Consider the following 24,078-nt stretch of genomic DNA (forward strand, 5'->3'; position numbering starts at 1 on the left):
AAGATACTAGCTGGGCTTGAAAAAAGCGTGGAAGTTATTAGAGAAAACCTTTCTGGAGAAATAAAAGAACTAAAATCTAACCAAATCGAAATCAAAAAGGCTATTGATGAGGTGCAATCAAAAATGGGGGCACTAAATGCTAGGGTAAATGAGGCAGAAGAGAGAATCAGTGATATAGAAGACCAAATGATGGAAAATAAAGAGGCTGAGAAAAAGAGAGAGAAACAACTACAGGATCACGAGGGCAGAATTCGAGAGATAAGTGATATGATAAGACGAAACAACATTAGAATAATTGGGATCCCAGAAGAAGAAGAGAGAGAGAGAGGGGCAGAAGGTATATTGGAGCAAATAATAGCAGAGAACTTCCCTAATGTGAGGAAGGAAACAGGCATTAAAATCCAGGAGGCACAGAGAACCCCTCTCAAAATCAATAATAATAGGTCAACACCCCGACATCTAATAGTAAAACTTACGAGTCTCAGAGACAAAGAGAAAATCCTGAAAGCAGCTCGGGAGAAGAGATATGTAACCTACAATGGTAGAAACATTAGATTGGCAACAGACCTATCCACAGAGACCTGGCAGGCCAGAAAGGACTGGCAAGATATCTTCAGAGCACTAAACGAGAAAAATATGCAGCCAAGAATACTATATCCAGCTAGGCTATCATTGAAAATAGGAGAGATAAAAAGCTTCCAGAACAAACAAAAACTAAAGGAATTTGCAAACACGAAACCAGCCCTCCAAGAAATATTGAGAGGGGTCCTCTAAGCAAAGAGAGAACCTAAAAGCAGCAAAGAGCAGAAACGAACACAGACAACAGACAGTTAACAGTCACCTTACAGGTAATACAATGGCACTAAATTCATACCTTTCAATAGTTACCCTGAATGTAAATGGGCTAAATGCCCCAATCAAAAGACGCAGGCTATCAGATTGGATTAAAAAACAAGACCCATCAATATGCTGTCTGCAAGAGACTCATTTTAGACCCAAAGACACCCCCAGATTGAAAGTGAGGGGGTGGAAAACCATTTACCATGCTAATGGACACCAAAAGAAAGCTGGGGTGGCAATCCTTATATCAGACAAACTAGATTTTAAAACAAAGACTGTAATAAGAGATGAGGAAGGACACTATATCCTACTGAAAGGGTCTATCCAACAAGAAGATCTAACAATTGTAAATATCTATGCCCCAAACATGGGAGCAGCCAATTATATAAGGCAATTAATAACAAAAGCAAAGAAACACATTGACAACAATACAATAATAGTGGGGGACTTTAACACCCCCCTGACTGAAATGGACAGATCATCTAAGCAAAAGATCAACAAGGAAATAAAGACTTTAAATGACACACTGGACCAAATGGACTTCACAGACATATTCAGAACATTCCATCCCAAAGCAAAGGAATACACATTCTTCTCTAGTGCCCATGGAACATTCTCCAGAATTGATCACATCCTAGGTCACAAATCAGGTCTCAATCGGTACCAAAAGATTGGGGTCATTCCCTGCATATTTTCAGACCACAATGCTTTGAAACTAGAACTCAACCACAAGAGGAAAGTCGGAAAGAACTCAAATACATGGAGGCTAAAGAGCATCCTACTAAAGAATGAATGGGTCAACCAAGAAATTAAAGAAGAATTAAAAAAATTCATGGAAACCAATGAAAATGAAAACACAACTGTTCAAAATCTTTGGGATACAGCAAAGGCAGTCCTGAGAGGAAAGTATATAGCAATACAAGCCTTTCTCAAGAAACAAGAAAGGTCTCAAATACACAACCTAACCCTACACCTAAAGGAGCTGGAGAAAGAACAGCAAATAAAGCCTAAACCCAGCAGGAGAAGAGAAATCATAAAGATCAGAGCAGAAATCAATGAACTAGAAACCAAAAGAACAGTAGAACAGATCAACGAAACTAGGAGCTGGTTCTTTGAAAGAATTAACAAGATTGATAAACCCCTGGCCAGACTTATCAAAAAGAAAAGAGAAATGACCCAAATCAACAAAATCATGAATGAAAGAGGAGAGATCACAACCAACACCAAAGAAATACAAACAATTATAAGAACATATTATGAGCAACTCTATGCCAGCAAATTAGATAACCTGGAAGAAATGGGTGCATTCCTAGAGATGTATCAACTACCAAAATTGAACCAGGAAGAAATAGAAAACCTGAACAGACCTATAACCACTAAAGAAATTGAAACAGTCATCAAAAATCTCCCAAGAAACAAAAGCCCAGGGCCAGATGGCTTCCCAGGGGAATTCTATCAGACATTTCAAGAAGAATTAATACCTATTCTCCTGAAACTGTTCCAAAAAATAGAAATGGAAGGGAAACTTCCAAACTCATTTTATGAGGCCAGCATTACCTTGATCCCAAAACCAGACAAAGACCCCATCAAAAAAGAGAATTACAGACCAATATCCTTGATGAACATGGATGCAAAAATTCTCACCAAAATACTAGCCAATAGGATCCAACAGTACATTAAAAGGATTATTCACCATGACCAAGTGGGATTTATTCCTGGGCTGCAAGGCTGGTTCAACATCCGCAAATCAATCAACGTGATACAATACATTAACAAAAGAAAGAGCAAGAATCATATGATCCTCTCAATAGATGCAGAAAAAGCATTTGACAAAGTACAACATCCTTTCTTGATCAAAACTCTTCAGAGTATAGGTATAGAGGGTACATACCTCAATATCATAAAAGCCATCTATGAAAAACCTACAGCGAATATCATTCTCAATGGGGAAAGGCTGAGAGCTTTTCCCCTAAGGTCAGGAACACGGCAGGGATGTCCACTCTCACCACTGCTATTCAACATAGTATTAGAAGTCCTAGCCACAGCAATCAGACAACAAAAAGAAATCAAAGGCATCCAAATCGGCAAAGAGGAAGTCAAACTCTCACTCTTTGCAGATGATATGATACTGTATGTGGAAAACCCAAAAGACTCCACCCCAAAACTGCTAGAACTCATACAGGAATTCAGTAAAGTAGCAGGCTATAAAATCAATGCACAGAAATCAGTGTCATTCCTATACACCAACAACAAGACAGAAGAGAGACAGATCAAGGAGTCGATCCCATTTACAATTGCACCCAAAACCATTAGATACCTAGGAATAAATCTAACCAAAGAGGCAAAGGATCTGTACTCAGAAAACTATAAAATACTCATGAAAGAAATTAAAGAAGACACAAAGAAATGGAAAAACGTTCCATGCTCATGGATTGGGAGAATCAACATTGTGAAGATGTCAATGCTACCTAGAGCAATCTACACATTCAATGCAATCCCCATCAAAATACCATCCACTTTTTTCAAAGAAATGGAACAAATAATCCTAAAATTTGTATGGAACCAGAAGAGACCCAGAATAGCCAGAGGAATACTGAAAAAGAAAAGCAAAGCTGGCGGCATCACAATTCCGGGCTTCCAGCTCTATTACAAAGCTGTCATCATCAAGACAGTATGGTACTGGCACAAAAACAGACCCATAGATCAATGGAACAGAATCGAGAGCCCAGAAATGGACCCTCAACTCTATGGTCAACTAATCTTTGACAAAGCAGGAAAGAATGTCCAATGGCAAAAAGACAGTCTCTTCAACAAATGGTGTTGGGAAAATTGGACAGCCACATGCAGAAGAATGAAACGACCATTTCCTTACACCACACACAAAAATAGACTCCAAATGGTTGAAAGACCTAAACGTGAGACAGGAGTCCATCAAAATCCTAAAGGAGAACACAGGTAGCAACCTTTTCGACCTTAGCCGCAGCAACTTCTTCCTAGAAACATCACCAAAGGCACGGGAAGCCAGGGCAAAAATGAACTATTGGGATTTCATCAAGATAAAAAGCTTTTGCACAGCAAAAGAAACAGTCCACAAAACCAAAAGACAACCGACAGAATGGGAGAAAATATTTGCAAATGACATATCAGATAAAGGGCTAGTATCCAAAATCTATAAAGAACTTATCAAACTCAACACCCAAAGAACAAATAATCCAATCAAGAAATGGGCAGAAGACATGAACAGACATTTCTCCAAAGAAGACATCCAAATGGCCAACAGGCACATGAAAAAGTGCTCAACATTGCTCGGCATCAGGGAAATCCAAATCAAAACCTCAATGAGATATCACCTCACACCAGTCAGAAGGGCTAAAATTAACAAGTCAGGGAATGACAGATGTTGGCGGGGATGTGGAGAAAGGGGAACCCTCCTACACTGTTGGTGGGAATGCAAGCTGGTGCAACCCCTCTGGAAAACAGTATGGAGGTTCCTCAAACAGTTGAAATTAGAGCTACCGTTCGATCCAGCAATTGCACTACTGGGTATTTACCCCAAAGATACAAATGTAGGGACCCGAAGGGGTACGTGTACCCCAATGTTTATAGCAGCAATGTCCACCATAGCCAAACTGTGGAAAGAGCCAAGATGCCCATCGACAGATGAATGGATAAAGAAGAGGTGGTATATATACACAATGGAATATTATGCAGCCATCAAAAGGAATGAGATCTTGCCATTTGCAACGATGTGGATGGAACTGGAGGCTGTTATGCTGAGTGAAATAAGTCAATCAGAGAAAGACATGTATCACATGACCTCACTGATATGAGGAATTCTTAATCTCAGGAAAGAAACTGAGTGTTACTGGAGTGGTCGGGGGTGGGAGGGATGGGGTGGCTGGGTGATAGACATTGGGGAGGGTATGTGCTACGGTGAGCGCTGTGAATTGTGCAAGACTGTTGAATCACAGATCTGTACTTCGGAAACAAATAACGCAACATATTTTAAGAAAAAAGAAAAAGAAGAAGATAACAGGAGAGGAAGAAAAGGGGAGTATGTCAGAGGGGGAGACGAACCATGAGAGATGATGGACTCTGAAAAACAAACTGAGGGTTCTAGAGGGGAGGGGGGTAGGGGGATGGGGTAGCCTGGTGATGGGTATTGAGGAGGGCACGTTCTGCATGGAGCACTGGGTGTTATGAACAAACAATGAATCATGGAACACTGCACCAAAAACTAATGATGTAATATATGGTGATTAACATAACAATAAAAAAATTTTAAAAAAAACTATTACATAAAAAAAAGTGTAAAAGTTTCAGGAAAATATTAAAATTTGGAGCAATTAAAGAAGTCGCAAATGAGAGAGACACTATTATAAATAAAAGATTCAACATTATATGACATAAATTCTTTTGAAATTAATATGTTATTACAATCAAAATATGATTACAAATATATGACTACAAAATATGTGATTTTACAATCAAAATTCCAACAGGACACAATAAAAATACACAGATAGTCAAAGTGGATAAAAAAGCATGAGCCAACTCTATGCTGGATACAGGAAACTCACTTCAATTATTGTGATACAGGCAGACAGATCAAAAGTAAAATGGAACCATCAAGAAGATAAAAAGACAACTTACACAATGAGAGAAAATATTTGAAAATCATTGATCTGAAAAGGGACTTGTATACAGAATACAGAAAGGACTCTTACAACTCAATAATTCAAAAATAAATAAGCAAGGAATTTGAATATTTTTCTGAAGAAGATATACAGATGACCAATAAACCCAAGAAAAGATAGTCAACATCATTAGTTATTAAGGAAATGCGAATCAAAGCCACAGGGGTACCTCTACACACCCACTGCAATGACTACTGAAAAACAACAACAGAAAATAACAGGTGTTGAGGACGTGGAGAAATGAGAACTGCTGTGCATTGCTGGTGGGAATGTAAAATGGCGTTGCAGCCACCTTGGAAAGGCTGAACATACAGTTCCTACATGACCCAGCAATTCTACTCCTAGGTACATACCCAAGAGAATGGAAAATATATGGCCACATAAAACTTGTACACAAAAACTTGTACTTGTACACAAATGTTCACAGCAGCATGATTTCTAATAGCCAAAAAGTGGAAACAATCTAAATATCCATCAACTACTAAATAGATTTTTCAAAATGATATATCCATGCAATGGAATATTATTCAACACTGTAGATGACCCTTGAAAACATGGTGCTAAGCGAAAGAAGCCAGTCACATACCGCGTGATTCCATCTACACAAAACATCCAGAATAGGCAAATCTATAGAAACAGAAATTCGATTAGTGGTTGCCAGGGGTCAGAGATGAGGCCAGCGATGGGGAGTGACTACTAATGGCTACAAAGTTTCTCTTTTATGGAGATGAAAATGTTCTGAAGTTGATAGTGGTGATGGTTGCACAACCTCATGAACATACAAAAACACTACTGATCTGTGCACTTCTCACTTGCCACGTTTCGTGTGCTCAATAGCCACATGTAACCAGTGGCTACCAATGTGGACAATATACATATTGCGCATTTCCATCAACACATAAAGTTCCATTGGACAGAGCTGATCTATACTTTTATATATGTTAGATAGTTCATAACAAAAAATCAACAAGGAAGAATTAAAGCTTGAGTATGTATTATGACAAGTGACTAAAATAAAGGGAATGTAAGTGAAAAGGCATAATTTTAAATTTTATACTTCTTTATTTCTGAGTGATTTGTCAGATCTTTAACCTCACTCCTGAGATTTCTCAAAACACAAGGAGCAAGAACTTGGTGTGTTCTCTTAGACAACATTTGACTTACTTTAGGATTATTTTAATATTTGGTAGAGGAAAACCTATTATTTTACCTTCATAGGAGTATAAAAGCTACTCTTGACAGTTGAATTGTGAAAATGAACCCAGTTTTCACACCTTTGGCTCTGATGACCATGATCTTCTGCTGCAGGTCAATGAAGGGCTGGATCAGGCACAGCCGGGGCTCCTGCTTCTGACTCAGGCACACACCATTGTGGTTCACAACCATCCAGCTCCGATCATACAGCAGCCCTTGATTTCCTAGGGGCCACTTGGTCACCTAAACAAAAAGGTAAGTGTGTTTTAGGACGGAGCTCCTCAAAAATGGTCTTCACATCATTGCACTGTGGCTGCACAAGTACAGACGGACTTAATGAATGCAGCACATACTCTTAAAGGAGGAAATGAAGAAAGAAAGGAAGGGAAAGCAAAGTAGACAATGCAAAGGAGACCATGTGAGCACTAGATTCCTTCCATTCACCCTCCAGAGCCACTTCCTACCCTTCTCCTCTTCAACCTGTCTTTTAAAGGGGTAATGTGTGTGCATGGAGCAACATTCAGAGAAAGCAAGGGTGTGCATGGAAAGTAAGTCTCCACTCCACCCACCTCTAAGCTCCCCTCCCCACAGACTTCCATCACTCTCACTTTTTCTCTATCCTTCCACAGTGGTGAATGCTGTATAGGCATGCCCTCATACTATAGACATTTCTCACACAAATTGTGGCTATATATGGCCAGGTCACTGGAGAAATGGTTGATTCTAGGGCTGGGTCAGGAGCATCTGGTGGTGGTAGAAAAGTAAGGAAATACTCAAAAAAACCAAATGATGGGAGTATGTCAAAGGGATGCAAGAGTCAGCTGAAAGCATGCCCGCGGCCAAAACTGGAACAATTTGAGCAAAAATAAGAATAATGATGTAGTACTATATTATAACCCAACATATAAAATACATATTCAGGAGTCAATACTGAAATAAATACCTGATTGAATACATAATAAATAAATACCCAAAGATTTAAGTAAGAAAATTTAAATCTCCCATACAGAAGAACCTCAAATAATTGATGTAGATGCTCCCCCTCAAGAAAGAGGAGTATAACTCCCCACCCTTTACATGTAGGCTACACTTACTGACTTTCTTCCAAAGAGTTCAGTACAGAAAGGGGGTGGAGGAGAAACTTTATAGTGAAGAAACCTGATAAACACTCTCTCAACTAGAGATCAGGGTTAATTAACATCAATAGTGATAAGTCATGTTGACAGTATGTACTATGATATGATATGATATGATATGATATGATATGATATGATACAATATGATATATGATATGATGAGAATAGTACTTTGCCTCTGTGGTCCTCCTCCCAAAAAAAAAACCCCGTAACCCCATGAGAAAGACATCAGACAAACCCAAATTGAGGGGCATGCTAAAAAATACCTGACCAGTACTCCTCAAACTGTCAAGGTCATCAAGAACAAAGAAAGTCTGAGAAACCGGTACAGCCCACAGAAGCCTAAGGAGACATGACCGCTAAATATAATATGACATCTGGGATGAGATCCTGGAACAGAAAAAGGGCATTAGAGAAAAACTAATGACATTTCAATGAAGTATGGCCAGGTCTTCACAGGATTTTTGTCCACAGCCTAGTTGCTAACAGCACTGCAGGAAACAGCGCATGTCCGGTAGCCCCATCAGTGAGGGCTCTTCTGGAACCAGCTCTCCACTGAAGAAAAGCATAGGCAAAGGTGAAAAAAATGCTTTTGAAATAGTTAAGAGACAATCATTCTCAAACTGTGAATGAATCAATTTCATCCAATTGTTTTCCTCTGAGCACTCAATTCAGCCACCCAAAAGAACCTGAAAACTTCAATAGCAGGTGATGAAGAGTGGGAAGCAATTTTTAATCAAGGGGCATTTTGGGGTGGGTCTTCCAGTGAGGGACCTCAAGGAAGACTGAGGCACCACGGAAAGTAAAGGAGAGGGGCTAGAGGGCACAGGGAGAGGGCACAGAACTCAAGGAGGAAGAAAGTCAAGGTAAGCTTCACCTCAAGCAGGGAGAGCCCTGTATTCAGGAAGCAGAAATGTCATGTAATGGGGGGTGGGGACAACTCTGGAGACTGACAGACCTGGGTTTAAATCCCACCTCAACCGTTATTAGCTTTGAACAACTTCCTAACCTTCCTGAGTCTTGGCTTTGTCACATGTAGGATGGACATTATTATCATTTCTCATAGTATTGGCTGAAAGCTAAAATGAAATATAAAATGTAAAGCAACTAAACTATATCAGATGATTCATAGGTGTTAATCTCTTTACCTCTCCCTTCAATTTTTCTCATGTATCCAATAGTCTCCCCAAAGACTATAGCTGCTTCTGTTGGTCCAACACTCAAGCTCTGCAATATAATGGTCTATATGCCTTTACGGGTAAGCCCCAAAACCACCATCATTATTTCTTATTTATTTATCTATTATTAAATATTATTTCTATTGGAAAGCCCAGAAACCACCATCGTTATTTCTGTAGGAAAATATGTTTTGAATTACAAATAACTTTTTAGAAGACAATGTGTTACTGGGAGACGATCTTCACGTCTCTTGTTTCTGCGTGTCTGTTGTCACGAGCAGAAGTACTAACTGCCCTTTCGTTCCAGACTACCTTTCTGAGTATGTCTGTATAGAGAATACAAGTAAATACAATGACTACAAGCCTCTGGGTAGGAGAACAGGTTTGCTCACAGTCCAGTATTATAATGTCTTCCTCAGAGCAACAGCTAGGCATGTTTGCTCACATCCTATTATGAATACGGTTCCCTGAGGGAGGGTTTCCTCAGCCATGTGCACACCACCCACCTGGGCCCCTCTGTAACCCCTCTTGGGACTTGGGGGGCACAGGGAAGCAACACAAACATGAAGCTCATGCTGCCTGCTGTTCTGTGAGTAATAAATCCCTTTGTCTCTGACCCAGGAGTCTCGTGTTTTCTGCCAGCATTGAGAACACTGTGGCAGGCTAGCTGGTTAGCTTACAAGGAGGGCAAACCTCAGCCTCTTCACAGTTCTTCACCTATTTGTGGAAATAGGTCTATAATTTTCTCTTTTATTTTGCCATCTAAAAAATGTAATGTGCTGGCTTCCCTTTTCCTCCTTTCTTCTTCCTGAGGAGGCGGGGAACTGGCATGTGTGGGGCTGAGCCTTCAGCTGCTGCAGCAGGAGTTTGGTTACAGAAGGAGAAGTTGAGCAAATAAGTATCTGGTGAAGGTATAGAAGCCAGGTTTCTAACAGGAGTTACAAGTATGGAGAGGGGCATAGATAGAATAAACAATGTGGTATTGGATTGAAAGTGGAGGTGTTAGTGGGAAATTGGGAGCATGGCTAGCTGGTAGAGACAGATGATAGATCGATAGATAATAGATAGATAGATATAAAAATACAGATGTGTGTATGCACACATGTATGCAGAGTATCCCAAAAGTCTTAACACGTACCTATATGTGGTGGACAGAATAATGGTCCTCCTAAACATGTCCACATCCCAATCCCCGGAAGTAGGCAAAAAGGACTTGTAGGTGCGATTAAAGTTGAGGACCCTACAATGGGGAGACCTTTGGGCCCAATCTAATCAGATGAGTCCTGTTAAAAGTTTATGATAATCTGTCACAATAGCAAATATTTTTAAGCTCTGTACACTCAGAGGGCATAGGAGCAAGGTCAAGGATCAGACTTGGCAACCAAGTATTAGTTTCTCAATGTCATTCTCTGATGTAAGAAGTGAAGTGCTTTTGATGAAATGACCCATTCCATTTCTCAGGCAGGGGACATACAGAATGAGCCTAGAACACATTATTGCACCAGAAAGTAAGCAAATGCTCAAGGAATAACAGGGACATATCAAAAGGACACAGGATCTGACCTGAAGGAGCTCCCAGGGGCCAAGTCTGTGGCAATTTAAGCATCGAAATAAATACTGATAAAGATGGGTTGTAACCTTTTGAGCAAAATCAGCATTGATGAGTCCATGAAGATACAAAAAGAGAGAGAAGAATTAATGACTAAATAAACATGGAAGAAGGAAAGCTCTATCCTACAATAGAATAGCAACTAATAAATCTAAAAAGAATGATGGAATTTCTTAAATGACCATTTTGCAATCATCATTCCAATCATTGATTTAGGCAAAAGTCATCAGTAGATGCTAAATCTAGTGAATAAAAGTTTGACAAGGAACAGGATATTTACATATCCTCAGAATATCTCTCCATGAAATACTGATTAATTACTTATTAATGAATTTTACAGTAGAGAAACCTGGCAGACCCCATCTTAAGCAAATGATGATCGTTAATGTCACCAGCATTGAGACAAATGAACAGAGTGTGTCTCCTTCTGGGATGCACTGAGAAAGTATAGTATCACTCTTATGGAATTCCTGCCAAAACTACAGAAATCATAAGGAAACCTCAGCTAATACCCTCACATTGGGGGTTAGGAGGTCTTTGGAAGGTGAGTAGATCATGAAGGTGGAGCTGTCATGAATGTAATTAAAGATCTTAGAGAAGAGGCCCCAGAGAGCTCCCTGACCCCTTTGCCGGGTGAGGACACAGTGAGAAGACACTGTCTGTGAACCAGGAAGTGAACCCTCACTGGACATCGAATCTGCCAGCACTTTGATCTTGGACTTGCAGCCTCCAGAACCATGAGAAATAAATTTTTGTTGTTTATAAGCCACACAGTTGATGGCTCTTTGCTATGGCAGCCAGAATGGACTAAGACATCTGTCCACCAGAATTCTATCTTCATGTCTTCATGGGCCCTTATTACCAGTGTGATTCTATTCACTTGGGTGGTGCTTGGTCTTGTGTCTGTCCCTTCTGAGATACTGCACTCTCTAAGGGAAGGAACATTTTCCATTTTGCTCATCAATGTATAACAGGTGTTGGCCCAAGACCTGGCAGATAGCAGGTCCTTGGTATGCAGTTTTTGAATGAGAAGATGGATTAGAAGACCTTTAGCAAAACTTACTGAGTCTCAGTGTCCTCATCTGTGAAATGGGACACTAATTCCTCCATGGGGTATCTGTGCTATGTGGCTATCCTACGGAACATGACGAGTCTGTGAAAGATACAAGTCCTCACACACATGGGAAACATGGACTCCTCACCTTCCTCCATTAGGAAGTGAAAGTGAACTTGCTTGTTACAGTCTCAGCCTGGAGGACAGGCTCCCATGGGACCACCCTGAAAGGCAGGCCACAAACAGCCCTGACCATGGTATGTCTGATCAGGAACTAAAGAGCCTGTTATTCCAGAGGCTCAGGAGTCTGGGACCTTTGCCTGGGACTTGAGACACACACAGATCATAGAAAGATAGCTTCAGTTTTGCCACCGCAGGCATGTCAGGGCTGGCTGGCCAGCCTCCCAGCTCAGGTAATCACCAGGCGGGCACACTTCAAGACATAACACAGTTCATATCCACAGGGAGGGCTGAGCAGAACAAGTCACATAAAAGCATTGACCCAAGGAATCAGCAGACCCGGATTCAAATCTTTCCTAGCTCATCAATCACTGGGCAAAGTGCTTAACCTCAATAGCCCTCAGGCTATCTATAAAATGGGGATGATACTCCCATGTACCTCACATTGTTGTTTTAAAGATGGAACGAAACAAAGCATGTAAAATGCTTCAGCAGGGAACCAGCACATGCATTCAGTGAAAATTATATCTATAATTATTAAGAGTAACTAGGTGTTCACCATTCAGAAACAGAATCATCTCCAGTGTACCTCCAAGTGGAGCCATGCTCAAAAGTCAGCCCAAACCAAGAAAGGCAGAATGAGAACAACCCTTCATATGTCACGATACTCCGAATATGATTTTGATTTTCTGCATGCTTTGCTTTACCTTCTGTCCTTTTTTCTTCACTTTATCAAAAAAAAAAAAGTCATAAAGTAAACAACAAGAACAACAAAAAGCAGTCTCTGTGCCTCCTTTAAAACTCTTACCTCAAATGCAGCACAGGATTTGATCGGGTAGAGGTAAAGGTTGGTGATGACATGTGGCCCAAGGCCCCCATCCAGGACTCCTGCAGCTTTCTCTAAAGAGGTCTGCTGGGTCCTGGTGGCCATCAGCGGAGGTGGGTGTGAACCCCCTGCATCCACAGTGCTCGGCAAGACGTTACAAACCCCAGAGGCCGTGGGGGCCTCTTTCTGAGGTGAGGAACTACATCTGTCCGTGGTGGCCAGCACAGCGTCCTGAGCCTCGCTCTCTGACAGGGCTCCAGCCTCCCCAGCGGCGGTCTGAGGGAGGGGCTGTCCATCAGAGCCGCGCAGTTGCATTGCTATGATGAACCTGAGAAAGGCCTGGGCATCCTCAAGTGTAGACATATATCCAAAGGAAATCCTCACAGACCCTGTAGGCTGCCCATCTATGAGGTCCACATTGTCTCCACAGACATGACCGGCCTAGAATAAAAGGGAAATAAGTCAGCCAGAGTGACTCATTCCTCATGGATAAATTGGAAATCGTTTTGAAGAAGAAACTTAACCCAGGACAAGAAACTGCAACAGTAACACGCACTGTGTGCCTGAACCATGGTCTCCTAAGCATAAGAACTCCCTTGTGAATCTCGCTTTGCTCAGGTGTAAATTGGGGCCAATACTAATCTCAATGGATCATTAAAAAGTTTAGAAGAAATACTGCACGGAAGGTATTTACCCAGAGCCACGCGCCATGCCAACCCACAGACACGTCAAAAGACAGACCAAAGTTTCAGAAGCTTGATGGGTCAGCTTCTTGGTCTCCCCTGGGCTGAGGCAGGAGAAACACCTGCTGGTCGCTCCCTTGAGCCTCTCTCAGAACCAAAGGGAGGGCTGCATCCCTGAGAGCTGCCCTTTGACAAGAAGGCAAGACAGAGATGCTCCCTCTGTGAATGACCAGCCAAGGCCACTACAAAAGCCAAAGCAGGCTGGGTGCTCCTGCTGGGAGGTGGGGAAAGAAAGGTGAGGGGTCCCCAATTTTCTCCAAGCGGGGCTGCCCGGTATCAGTCGCTGCTCAGGGCACCTACCTGCCCCCGTGCTGAACCCAGGTCAGTCACCTAAAGAGTTGGGGTCACAACACTCCTCAGGATCAAATATTCTATCTAAAACTGCATTTGTTTCTGTAGCGGGCCTTCCTCTCTCTTTTTAAGTAAAATCCAGTTCATGGTTGGTTGGGATCTCTGACCCCAGACACAAGACCAGCCTCCAGGGTGGTTGGAGAGGCCACCGTTGGAGATGACCAGCATTACCAACCTGAAGATGCTTCTTGACCATCTCATCACTTATCCCCAGGTGCCTCTGGCAGGCCCCAGTGTTGCAGAAGCAGCCAGTTCGCAAGTGGATGTTGTAAAGATTGGCCATTTTATCCACCTGTGGGTTCAATATGACATGAAACCGGTGTTAAAGGATGTCACCACACGGTCAGCATGTGCTTCCAGCAGTCTGTAACAGCAATGGCGCCTCCCACAGTGCTGAGACCGGGGCTGTCTTCACATTAGCTGCCTACCCTGGACTGTCAGAGTGAGAAGAAGCCATCCTCTGGGTTGAACTGAGGGGCCTCAGGAAAGCAACTCTGCTCCTTTAGCCTGGGCAAATAGTTCAGTGACGTGGAGACCTGCTAATGAAATTCAGGCATTCCCTGGCACTCAGAGCTGAGACCTGGCAGAACCACTGGGTCAGGCCAACCCCATCTCCAGAGTCAGGTGGCCTCCTTTCAACGGATAGCTGCTTGGGAGGCTCCCTCACTGCTCCACCCCAACCCCTGCCAACTGGAAATAGAAGTCTCCTGTGCCCACCCCCAAACCCCACATTCGCAGTCTGTTACCACTGCTGTGAAACAAGCCACTAAACTTGGTGGAACAAAATAATAACCATTTTTTTTGTGCTCGCAGCTATAGTAGGTCAGGAATTCGGAAAGAGTGCAGAGGAGATGCTTGACTCTTTTCCATGATTTCCCGACTCTCAGCAGGAAAGACGCCAAGGCTGGGAGTGACGTTGTGTCTGGGAGTTGGAATCATCTGGAGACTCACTTATGCGTGTGTGTGTATGTGTGTGTGTGTGTGTGTGTGGCCTCCCAGCCAGGAGGGCTCAAAACAGGACTGCCACCAGAGGGCCTGTGCTTGGCCTCTCCACACGGCTGGCTTCCTCAGAGCATGGCAGCCTCAGTGTAGACCTTCTTACATGGTAACTTGGGCCCCAGAATGGACATCCCAAGGAATAATTCTGATGTGGCTGCCACGCAGCATCCCCTTCTGTGGCATCCTCCTGGTTATGAGTGAGTCACAAACCCACCAAGATTCAGGAAGAGAGAAGGCCTCCACTTAGAAGAGGCTGTTTGGGCCACACTTAACCCTTCCTCCTAATTTCCCATTATGAGGCGGTACCCTCTCACCTTGAGCCCCGTGGGATCCCGGCTGGTGCCTGACCAAGTGAAAGATTTGGTTTCAGCAGCAGGATGAGCACAACATCTGGGGACATCAAGAAAGCAGCCGCACCAGAGTGCAGCATGGGAGCCTCCCCACCCAGGTGCCTTCATGCTCAGCGTTTACTGAGCACTTGCTTCCTACTGGGCCCCGTGCTCAGGCATTCAATAGCATATCTCATTCAATCCTCAGAGCAATACTATCAGCAGGGTACTTTGCCATCCCCATTTCATGGACACTTGGAGTGTTTACACTAACTTGCCCAAGCTCACAGAGCCAACAAAAGGCAGTCAGAATCTGAGCCCACATTCTTAACCACTGAGTAGAGTGACTTCCACAGAGGGAAGGATGGAATTAGGAGGCCTGATATCAAAAACAAGAACCCCAAACTTCTTATGGAAAGCTAACTTTGAAAAGAATCACAGATTCTTTTGAAATCTCCTGAAAAGAGAGCCCAACCCAGCCATGAAACCATCTGATCTTTCTGAAGGCCACCAATATCCCTGTGGAATTCCGACACAGGGAAGGAGCCTGGGGAAACCAGGCTGGATTTCCAGGCCTCGGCCATGGAATCCACTGGTCCCTCATGTGACCAGCTGCCTTTACAGACACACGGACAGAGAAACTTGTCCTGGGTCCAGGCTCGTGGAATAAGAGACCTAGTGAAGTCAGCAGGACACCTAAACAGGTGTTTCCCCCTGCCCCCACCCCAGGGCTCTTCTCCTCTTCGAGGTTTCTCTGGCCAAATGAGGCATTCCCTCCCTGCTCTGCCTGACACAGCATACTTCACGGTCACCTGTCTGTCCTCCTTCACACCACGCAGGAAATACAAACTTATTTAGGTCCAAGAATGAGACTTACTTTACCAGTCACCCAGAATAATGTATTTAAGAAGGCAAAACGTTTCCTCCTGATGCGTTTTCCACCATCCTCCAAAAGCATTTAAAATCGCATGCTTCTTTGTGGCATCGGCCTGCCAGTGACTTACTGAGCGGGGGTCTGCACAGTAAACCTACCCAAGAGACAACCTGTGGTTGTAAAATGTCCCCTCCCCAGATACCAGTAAGAATCGACACGTCCCCAGAAGCATAGTTCTCAACTTTGTTCCTCAGATAGTTTATGGCTATTGAGAAGAGGGGGTGGATATGCTTCCTTGAGAAATGGATTTTGTTTGAGAAATTCTGCATTTAACAAAGGTGAATGGGGATCATGGCTTTCAAGGGAAGATGAGCACTTTCTTCCAAACTTACCTGACCATTGAAACTGCTCCTCACAGAGCTGCTCTAGGAACCCATGCTCTGGGATGGGTCTCGGGCTCCCCATCCCTGCTAGCCTATGACACCCCATCTGGTGACCATCTACCACCATGTCTGAGTGCTTGCTATGACTCTGGACATTTTAATTGACTGAACAGTGACCAGCTTACTCAGCTATGGCAAGGACCCCAGCAGTTCCCATCCTCCACTCTTTGCCCTGTTTTCATGGGAAAATAGATGCAAAGAGCACTTTTGCACAAACTATTTTATAACCAAACTACTAAATCCTTTGAACTCATAATATGCATGAACTATGGCAGAAATAAGGGCTTTTGCGATACTTGTTGTAAAGAAGGAGTTCTGAATTCCAAGCCGCAGGCAAATACCTGGTGGTAACAGGCCCACGTTTTGTGTGATGCCGTGATCCGGTCACTGGGGCCGCCATGCTGAATAGACATGAAACGACCTGAGAAGTACTCTTCTGTCTTATACTGCTTTTCTGTCTACACTCTTTTAGGGTGCCTTCCCTAAACAGCTGGCAAGCTGTCAGCTGTCCCCTTCCACGGCGATCACTCTGCGTCCCTCTCCTCACACTCGAAATTGACAATTTCTGGCTGAAAAAGGAGGGCTGGTAAAGTAAACAGCCACGCCAGTTAGAACGGCATGGAAACGAGAGTACAGAGCCTCTAAGGAAGGGCCGGGGTCCCTGCACCCACGCCCGGGCTGCCCTTCCCACAGCTGCCGCAAGCACCCCAGGACCCTCACCGCACATTTCAGGGCTCCAGAAGGCGGCAGAGTGCCAGAGGACCGCATTTCTGCTGTGAATGAGGGTGCAAGGTGATAAGGAGACCCACCTGGGAATAACCAATGATGTTCCCACTGGGGTCGAGCACGTTAAAATTGATGACCGGACCCTGCACCTCCGGGCTGCTGAATTCAGAGTCACTGTAAATCCGCACCACAGGGGCTCCACTGGGGTACCGGAGGGCAGACAGGGCAGTGTAGGTGTACTGAGCCAAGGTGAAGGTGTGCTGCTTTATATTCTCCATTCCACCTCAAAAACGATTGTGAAACGTCAGAGAGAAACATGAATTTCACATGTAATTCACTCACTCATTTTATTTATTTATTTATTTATTTATTTATTTGAGAGCGAGAGAGCACAAGTAGGGGGAGAGGCAGAGGGAGAGAGAAGCAGACTCCCTGCTAAGCAGGGAGCCCGACGTGGGGCTCGATCCCATGACCCTGAGATCATGCCCCAAGCCGAAGGCTGACACTTCACCGACTGAGCCGCCCAGGCGCCCCTCACTCACTCATTTCTAAGAAAAACAAGATCATTCTAACCACCAAGCTGGAGCTCAGATTAATGGTTGTAAATACTGGTAGACAGTGTGTGGTACTGTCCGTATGGTTAATGTGTAGATGCGGGGCCCTGACCAACACCTCACTGTTGCTGTTCTGTGGAATTGTCACAGGAATCTTGTCATCCTTCGCTTTTCTTTTTTTAATTTATACCCTTGGGTTACAGATGGCAAAAATGCACAATTTTATCTTTATTAGTATTTTTTAAAGTTTTTAAAATTTATTTTTAAGTAATCTCTACACCCGATGCTGGGCTGGAACTCATAACCCCAAGATCCAGAGTCGCACACTTCACCAACTGACCCAGCCAGTTCACAATTTTATCTTTAAATGTACCTTTTTTTTTTGCTGTTTCTTTTCATGTTTAAATCATTTTAACACTCTTCAAATCAATTAAGGATACGTGTTACAACATGGATGAACCTTGAAAACATTATGTAAAATAAGCCAGACATAAAAGGACAAATATTGTGTCTTCTATAAGTGCCTAGAATAGGCAAATTCGTAGAGACAGAAAAGAGAACGGAGATTACTTGGGCCAGGGGAAGGGGCAAAGGGGAGTTACTGTCGAATAGGTACAGTTTCAGTTTGGGATGATGCAGAAGTCCTAGAGATGGTCAGTGCTGGATGGCTGCATAACAAGGCAAACGTACTTAATGCCACTGAAATGTACACTTAAATTGGATAAAATGGTGCATTTTATGTTACAGATAGTTCACATTTTTTTCCAAAGGAGCAAATAAGTAGGAATAATCAGGATTTGCTTTATTGGGGAACCGATATGGTCAGTCTGCTTTCAGTTCAGAGGTGCCCCAGCCCCCGACAGACCTGTAGCTTGCGGTGTGGGTATCTATTAATATCTTTCCTTGGAAAAGTGCTCATCGCTCAGTGCTTGTCTTTATTATTTCCTCTTGTCCTGGATGATGTCCACTCACCTCCCTGCATTACCATCAGGGCTACCCACCCATCCCCTCCCAAGAATCCTTTCTGCCTCCAGTATCGGGCTCAGGTTGAGAACCTGAAGGGTCTCATTATTGTGACCAGAGAGAGAGAAAGGAAGGACCACCTAATCATTAAGCCACATCCCTGGTTCACCACAACTCTATTTCTATATGGATAGTACAAACAGCACCACCCAGTTCTATAAGCTCAGCCTTTGGAGGAGTGCCCAGGAGCACAACAGGATGGTGTCTGCCTGGCTCATGAGTCAGAGGCTCTTCTAGTCATGTATACCTTTGTGTCAAACTCCACATGATGGGAAGTGACATCTGTTGGCGTGTCAGCCTACAGTGAATGTCTCCCGCTTACCAGGAAAGAAAACATGCATTATTGCAAAGGCCAACAGGAGAGACAGTGGTTGGGGCTCAGGGTTAGGCGTTTTTTTTTTTTTAAGATTTTATTTATTTATTTGACAGAGAGAGACAAGCGAGAGAGGGAACACAAGCAGGAGGAGTGGGAGAGGGAGAAGCAAGCTTCCCGCAGAGCAGAGAGCCGAATGCGGGGCTCGATCCCAGGACCCTGGGATCATGACCTGAGCCAAAGGCAAAGGCTTCACTGACTGAGCCCCCTCCCCCCCCCCCGCAAGGTATGCCAGGGTTAGGCATTGTTATGGCCTAGGTTGAAATCCCTGCCCTCTCAATTACTAGGTCCCTGACCCTGGGGAAGGCATTTAACCTCTCTGAGTATTAGCTCCTCATGGGCAAAGTGGGCTCAACACACAGCTCCCCCGTGTGACAGGAGGGAGGACCCAGCAAGGGAACGGTGGAATGAGGTCTCCGGATCTGTAACCATTCCCAGTCCAAGGACCAAGGATGGTTCGTCTGCTGCTATGAAGCTACTCATCTCTGATTTATAATATCTCTAACTCGTTAAAATGTTCTTTTAACTGGCAAAACAACAACAACAAAAAAGGCACCTCAGTCTCTTGCTCTTGCCTCAGAAATCATTCTGAAGTTCTTGAGAATAAGCTTCAACTTCATCCAGGGTTCAGCAGCCAAGTGCCAGCCACTCGCACAGACCCATGTCCTTACCTAAACCGTGCCCATTTCAGGAGAAAATCTGACATGGAGGAAAGGGTCCACTGACCTGTGAGGAGCTCTAGGGCATCAAATCCATGTTTTAGTGCTATCACGTCAAGAAACGAGATGGTGCCATCTTCAAACCTGTAACAGTGTTGAGGGAAACAAGGTCAAGTCAACTTCTCCATGTGCATTCTGTGGAGTGTAACAAGGTTCTGATTTTAGGCTTAGCCATAATCTCTGAATACCTTCTCTCTGCTGCCTTATAAACCGCTGCTCATTCTCCCCATCAGGACAGAGGGCTTTGCACACCAAGACCCATGGGGCCACCTCTGGTCCTGACTTGCTTGGCAGCTTTCTTAGGAGAGGATGGCCACAGGGGTAAAGGGAGCTAAAAGAGAGTCACGACCTTGAGAAATGCTATCCTGCCCCCATGAAGATTTTGACAAAACCTCAAGTGCTTTGGGCTCTTTAAATGCTGCCCTTGACCCCAAGAGAACACCACTGACAGGGCATCAGTTAAGCATGATCAATGTACTACATGTCAGTGATCCCAAACTCTATGGAACCACACATCATCTTGGAAACACTATCATTCCAAACTCTATGGAACCCAAGTATCATCTTTTAAACAGCTGAGTTCAGAGTTTCAGAGGGAAATGGCATCCCAGGGAGAGGTGGCAGCAAACACCCTGAGGAGGCCGAGGCAGGCACACTTCCCGAATCGTAAGAACATCATTGAGGCCAGGAGTGAGTGCGCATGAGCTGGGAATGAGCTGGGAATGAGCCGGCAAGGTGGAGAGTGGTAGGAGATAAAGTCAGAGGACGTCTACCTTGCAGAGATACCTTGTGTCTTAAGAGCTCTGAGCAGAGAGCAGGGATAGGATGGGACCCAGGCTTTGACAAGCAGAGTCAGGCTTCGGACTACTGCAGGTGAGCGGGGAGCTTGGAGACAGGAGGTTCCGGGGAGCATGGGGATGAAGGACGGTGACAAACGGCAGCCTCTGGGGGCCGGGCTGTGAGTTACCAAAGCAAGTTGAAGCGTTCAGTGGAAATACTATGCTTCATATTTTAATATTGTAGGGATGAGATTTGCTCAGAATGTTGTTACTGAAATGTTAATTTCCTTATAAAACCAATGCATTAATAATAATTATGAAACAAGTATATGAACCAACAATTAATAACGAATCAGTTGTGAATTAATAATGAATTAGTTGATAATGAATCAATTACTAATTATTAATCACTAGTGAATTAATAATCTTTAATAAATTAAACATTATTAGCCTATAATGACTTAAGTTATAGATCAGTAATAAATAATTATTTATTAATCAATAATTAATAAACCCTTGGGGGAAAGGAAGGTTTTCTGGTTCCATAAAAGGTTGTCTCTCCTTAGGTTATAAAACAATTAAGAGCATGGTCTGGGTACATATTCAGAAAACATTTGGGTTGAGTACTAAATCTCTTGAGTTCTAGTCCTAAATTCACAAGAAAAAAATGAGGCTTCTAGTGGTAAATAAATACATTCAGCTTTCTGGGAATCTTGGTGCAGCACCTGCTATGAGGCAACCCGCCCAATGGAAGTAAAGTGGTGGTCAGCCCAGCCCACCCTCACGCTGCCCACTCCGAGCTGCCCCACTTCTCCTGGCCTTCAGATGCTCCTATTGGCTCAATAAAGTTTGAGTTGTCATTGTGATCTGCCTTTAATTTGTATGATGTGTGCCTGCCATTGTCTTCTCACTTGGTTATATTACTTGCTATATTATCAGACTTGGATACAAAATGTTTTACATTAGCATTCTTGTTTCAGAATCCCCCAACTATGGAGAAGTCCTAAAGAAAAGAGACACCACGGGTGCCTGGATGGCTCAGTCGGTTGGGCATCTGCCTTCGGCTCAGGTCATGATCTCAGTGTCCTGGTATCAAGCTCTGCATCAGGCTCCCTGCTCAGCAGGGAGTCTGCTTCTCCCTCTCCTTCTGCTGTTAACAACCCCCCCCCCCGCCCTGCTTGTGCTCTCTCTCTCTGTCAAATAAATAAATAAAATCATAAAAAATAAAAATAAAGAAGATTCTGTTTCTTTAAAAAAAAAGAAAGAAAGAAGGAAAGAAAAACACGAGGTGCAGAGACCAAGTCACATGTCTGTGTCCCCACAGCTGGTGTGTGGTAAAGCCAGGATTCCCCCGCCAGGAACCCAGATCTGGGGCCTAAACATTTGACCACTGACTGACTCTACTGCTGGGGACACGGCCCTATCTGCAGAACCCTGAGTCTGCCCCCGGGTCTGTGGGGGATCTGACCCAGCTTCCCATCCAGGCCCGGGCCTTCTGAGGCACCAGCAGTGTGAGTAGCTCCCTGGCCCAATCCCATGGTGTTCCCCGCTGTTGGCCCCAGCAGAACCCTGGGTCAGCTGTCATTTTCACCCTCTCCCGCCTTCGACCTTACAGGCCCAGTCATCAGCCCCTGGGAGAGCTCCTGGCTCCCCACGCCACCTGCCCTGCAGCCTGAGGAAGACACAGAAACCCACAAAGCCAGCCGAGGCCTATGCCGTTTGCCGGCCAGTAGCTGCCTGCCCTCAAAGTCACTTTGTCACTCACAGGGCTCACAGATGCGGCTGTTAACAGCGCCCCACACGTCTGGTGGCTTCTGAATTAATGGTATCTTCTTGCCCACCAGCTGCCAGGTTGAGTGGATTCCAGCAGCTGAATTACCAGCTGGGCCGTCCGTTCGCTAACTTGTTCCAAATGATGCCATCTTTTAAAGGACTGCTTGAATAAACTGCTGCACCTCTTGTCTGCACTCTGGGAAAAGGCCTGGTGGCCCACCCTCCTTCCTCTCCTGAGAGCCCTTCACCTCTCCTGCCTACAGCCCTTGTCCTCTCATAGCTGTGGAGAAGCCCACAAATGGGGGCCCAGTTCACTGAGCCACCTAGGGCACGCCCCAGCCAACCTCCACCTCCCAGATCTGAGCCCAGCCGCCAGCCTCCATCCCTGCCTCCGACTCCAAGCCCCCTGACCCCAGCGGCCAGTCTGGTCCCTTGTACAACCCTGTAGGTGACACAGGCCAGCCCCCTTCCTGAACTCCAGCCAGCCACTGCCACAGTGAGGTTACCTTTCAGCCACGGAGTGTCTCGGGATATAGAAGTCTTCTCCTGCAAGGTATGCCGCGGCTGTGCCCCCTCCAAAGTAGGTTTTCCTCAGCAGAGGAGCCACACGATTATTCACCAGCAGAGCGCCCAAGCCAGTGGGGAATCCAAAGATCTTATAGAAGGAGAGGGGGACAAAGTCGGCCTGGTGAACCGACAGGTCCAAAGGGGAGGTGCTCACGTAGGAGGCTGCATCGAGCAGCACGAACCACTTCCCAGGCACGTTTACAGGGCACCTCCGCCCGGCCTTGACCTCTCCTATCCAGGACAGGGGGTATCTGGTTCCGGAAAAGTTACTCTGCGCAGGGTAACAAAACAGATGCGGAAGCTGGCCGTCGGGGTCACGGGCGGCCGTACCCTGTGTCTCCGCTGACCACATGTCCTCTGGCCTGACCGGGACGGAGGTGACGTTCATGGCCATGGTGACCTTCCTCATGCCCACCACGGAGGTGTGGCTGTCGGTGAGGTAACAGAAGTGGCTCCCACTGCTCTCCGGGCCCGGGGACACCCACGGGAAGGCCTCTGCCACCAGTTTAAGAGCAGCCGTGCTCCCTGCCGTGAAAATCACGCTGTAGTCCTCCGGGGAGGTGTGGAAGTGCGCCAGAATCCTGGAAGAAGCACAGTGTCATGCCAATTCCGTGGTCTCCCTGGGTTCACATGTTCGGAGGCAGCTGTATCTCTACTACATAGGACCTCTCTCTGCCTTCATATTTAGGAAAAAACCCAGATCAGCTTCACCACAACGGCCAAGTGAGGGCAGGGGCAGAGCAAGTGCACACGGAAATGACAAACAGGTTCCAACTGGCAAAAGCAGCTTCACCTCCCACGTCCCCACCCTCGATAGAGAAGATAAAAATCCACAGGGCACCTGAGTGGCGCAGTCGGTCGAGCCTCCGAGCCTCTGACTCTTGATTTCTGTTCAGCTCATGATCTCAGGGTCGTGAAATCGAGCCCAGCGTCAGGGCTCCGTGCTCAGCGGGGAGTCTGCTTGGGATTCTCTCTCTTCCTCTTCCCCTCCCCCCCCCGTTCTCTTGCACTCTGTCTCTCTCTTTCTCAAATAAATAAAAATAAATAAATCTTTTAAAAAAAGGTAAAAATCCACGACAACCTTTCTTAATCCTACAAAACACTCTCTCCT

General features: G+C 44.8%; 1 protein-coding gene across 9 annotated transcripts in view; it reads right to left on the reverse strand.

The window, feature by feature from the left end:
• MOCOS (molybdenum cofactor sulfurase) overlaps positions 1 to 24,078 on the reverse strand; it is a 65,508-nt gene that overhangs the window by 30,822 nt on the left and 10,608 nt on the right. For all 9 annotated transcript variants that reach the window (XR_015766930.1, XR_015766929.1, XR_015766928.1 and 6 more), the window contains exons 4-9: positions 22,907 to 23,548; positions 19,856 to 19,932; positions 17,263 to 17,462; positions 13,984 to 14,100; positions 12,697 to 13,155; positions 6,812 to 6,974 (exon numbers count right to left, since the gene is read on the reverse strand). Coding sequence is in view for 5 of the 9 variants with exons in the window: in XM_028098280.2 (XP_027954081.1) it covers positions 6,812 to 6,974; positions 12,697 to 13,155; positions 13,984 to 14,100; positions 17,263 to 17,462; positions 19,856 to 19,932; positions 22,907 to 23,548 (1,658 nt within the window). In the remaining 4 variants the exon portion in view is untranslated. The remainder of the gene's footprint in view (positions 1 to 6,811; positions 6,975 to 12,696; positions 13,156 to 13,983; positions 14,101 to 17,262; positions 17,463 to 19,855; positions 19,933 to 22,906; positions 23,549 to 24,078) is intronic.

This window comes from Eumetopias jubatus, unplaced genomic scaffold (genome assembly GCF_037043125.1).
Source record: "Eumetopias jubatus isolate StellerSeaLion01/CBP00866 unplaced genomic scaffold, mEumJub1_p1.0 scaffold_16, whole genome shotgun sequence".
Classification (NCBI taxonomy): Eukaryota; Metazoa; Chordata; class Mammalia; order Carnivora; family Otariidae; genus Eumetopias; species Eumetopias jubatus.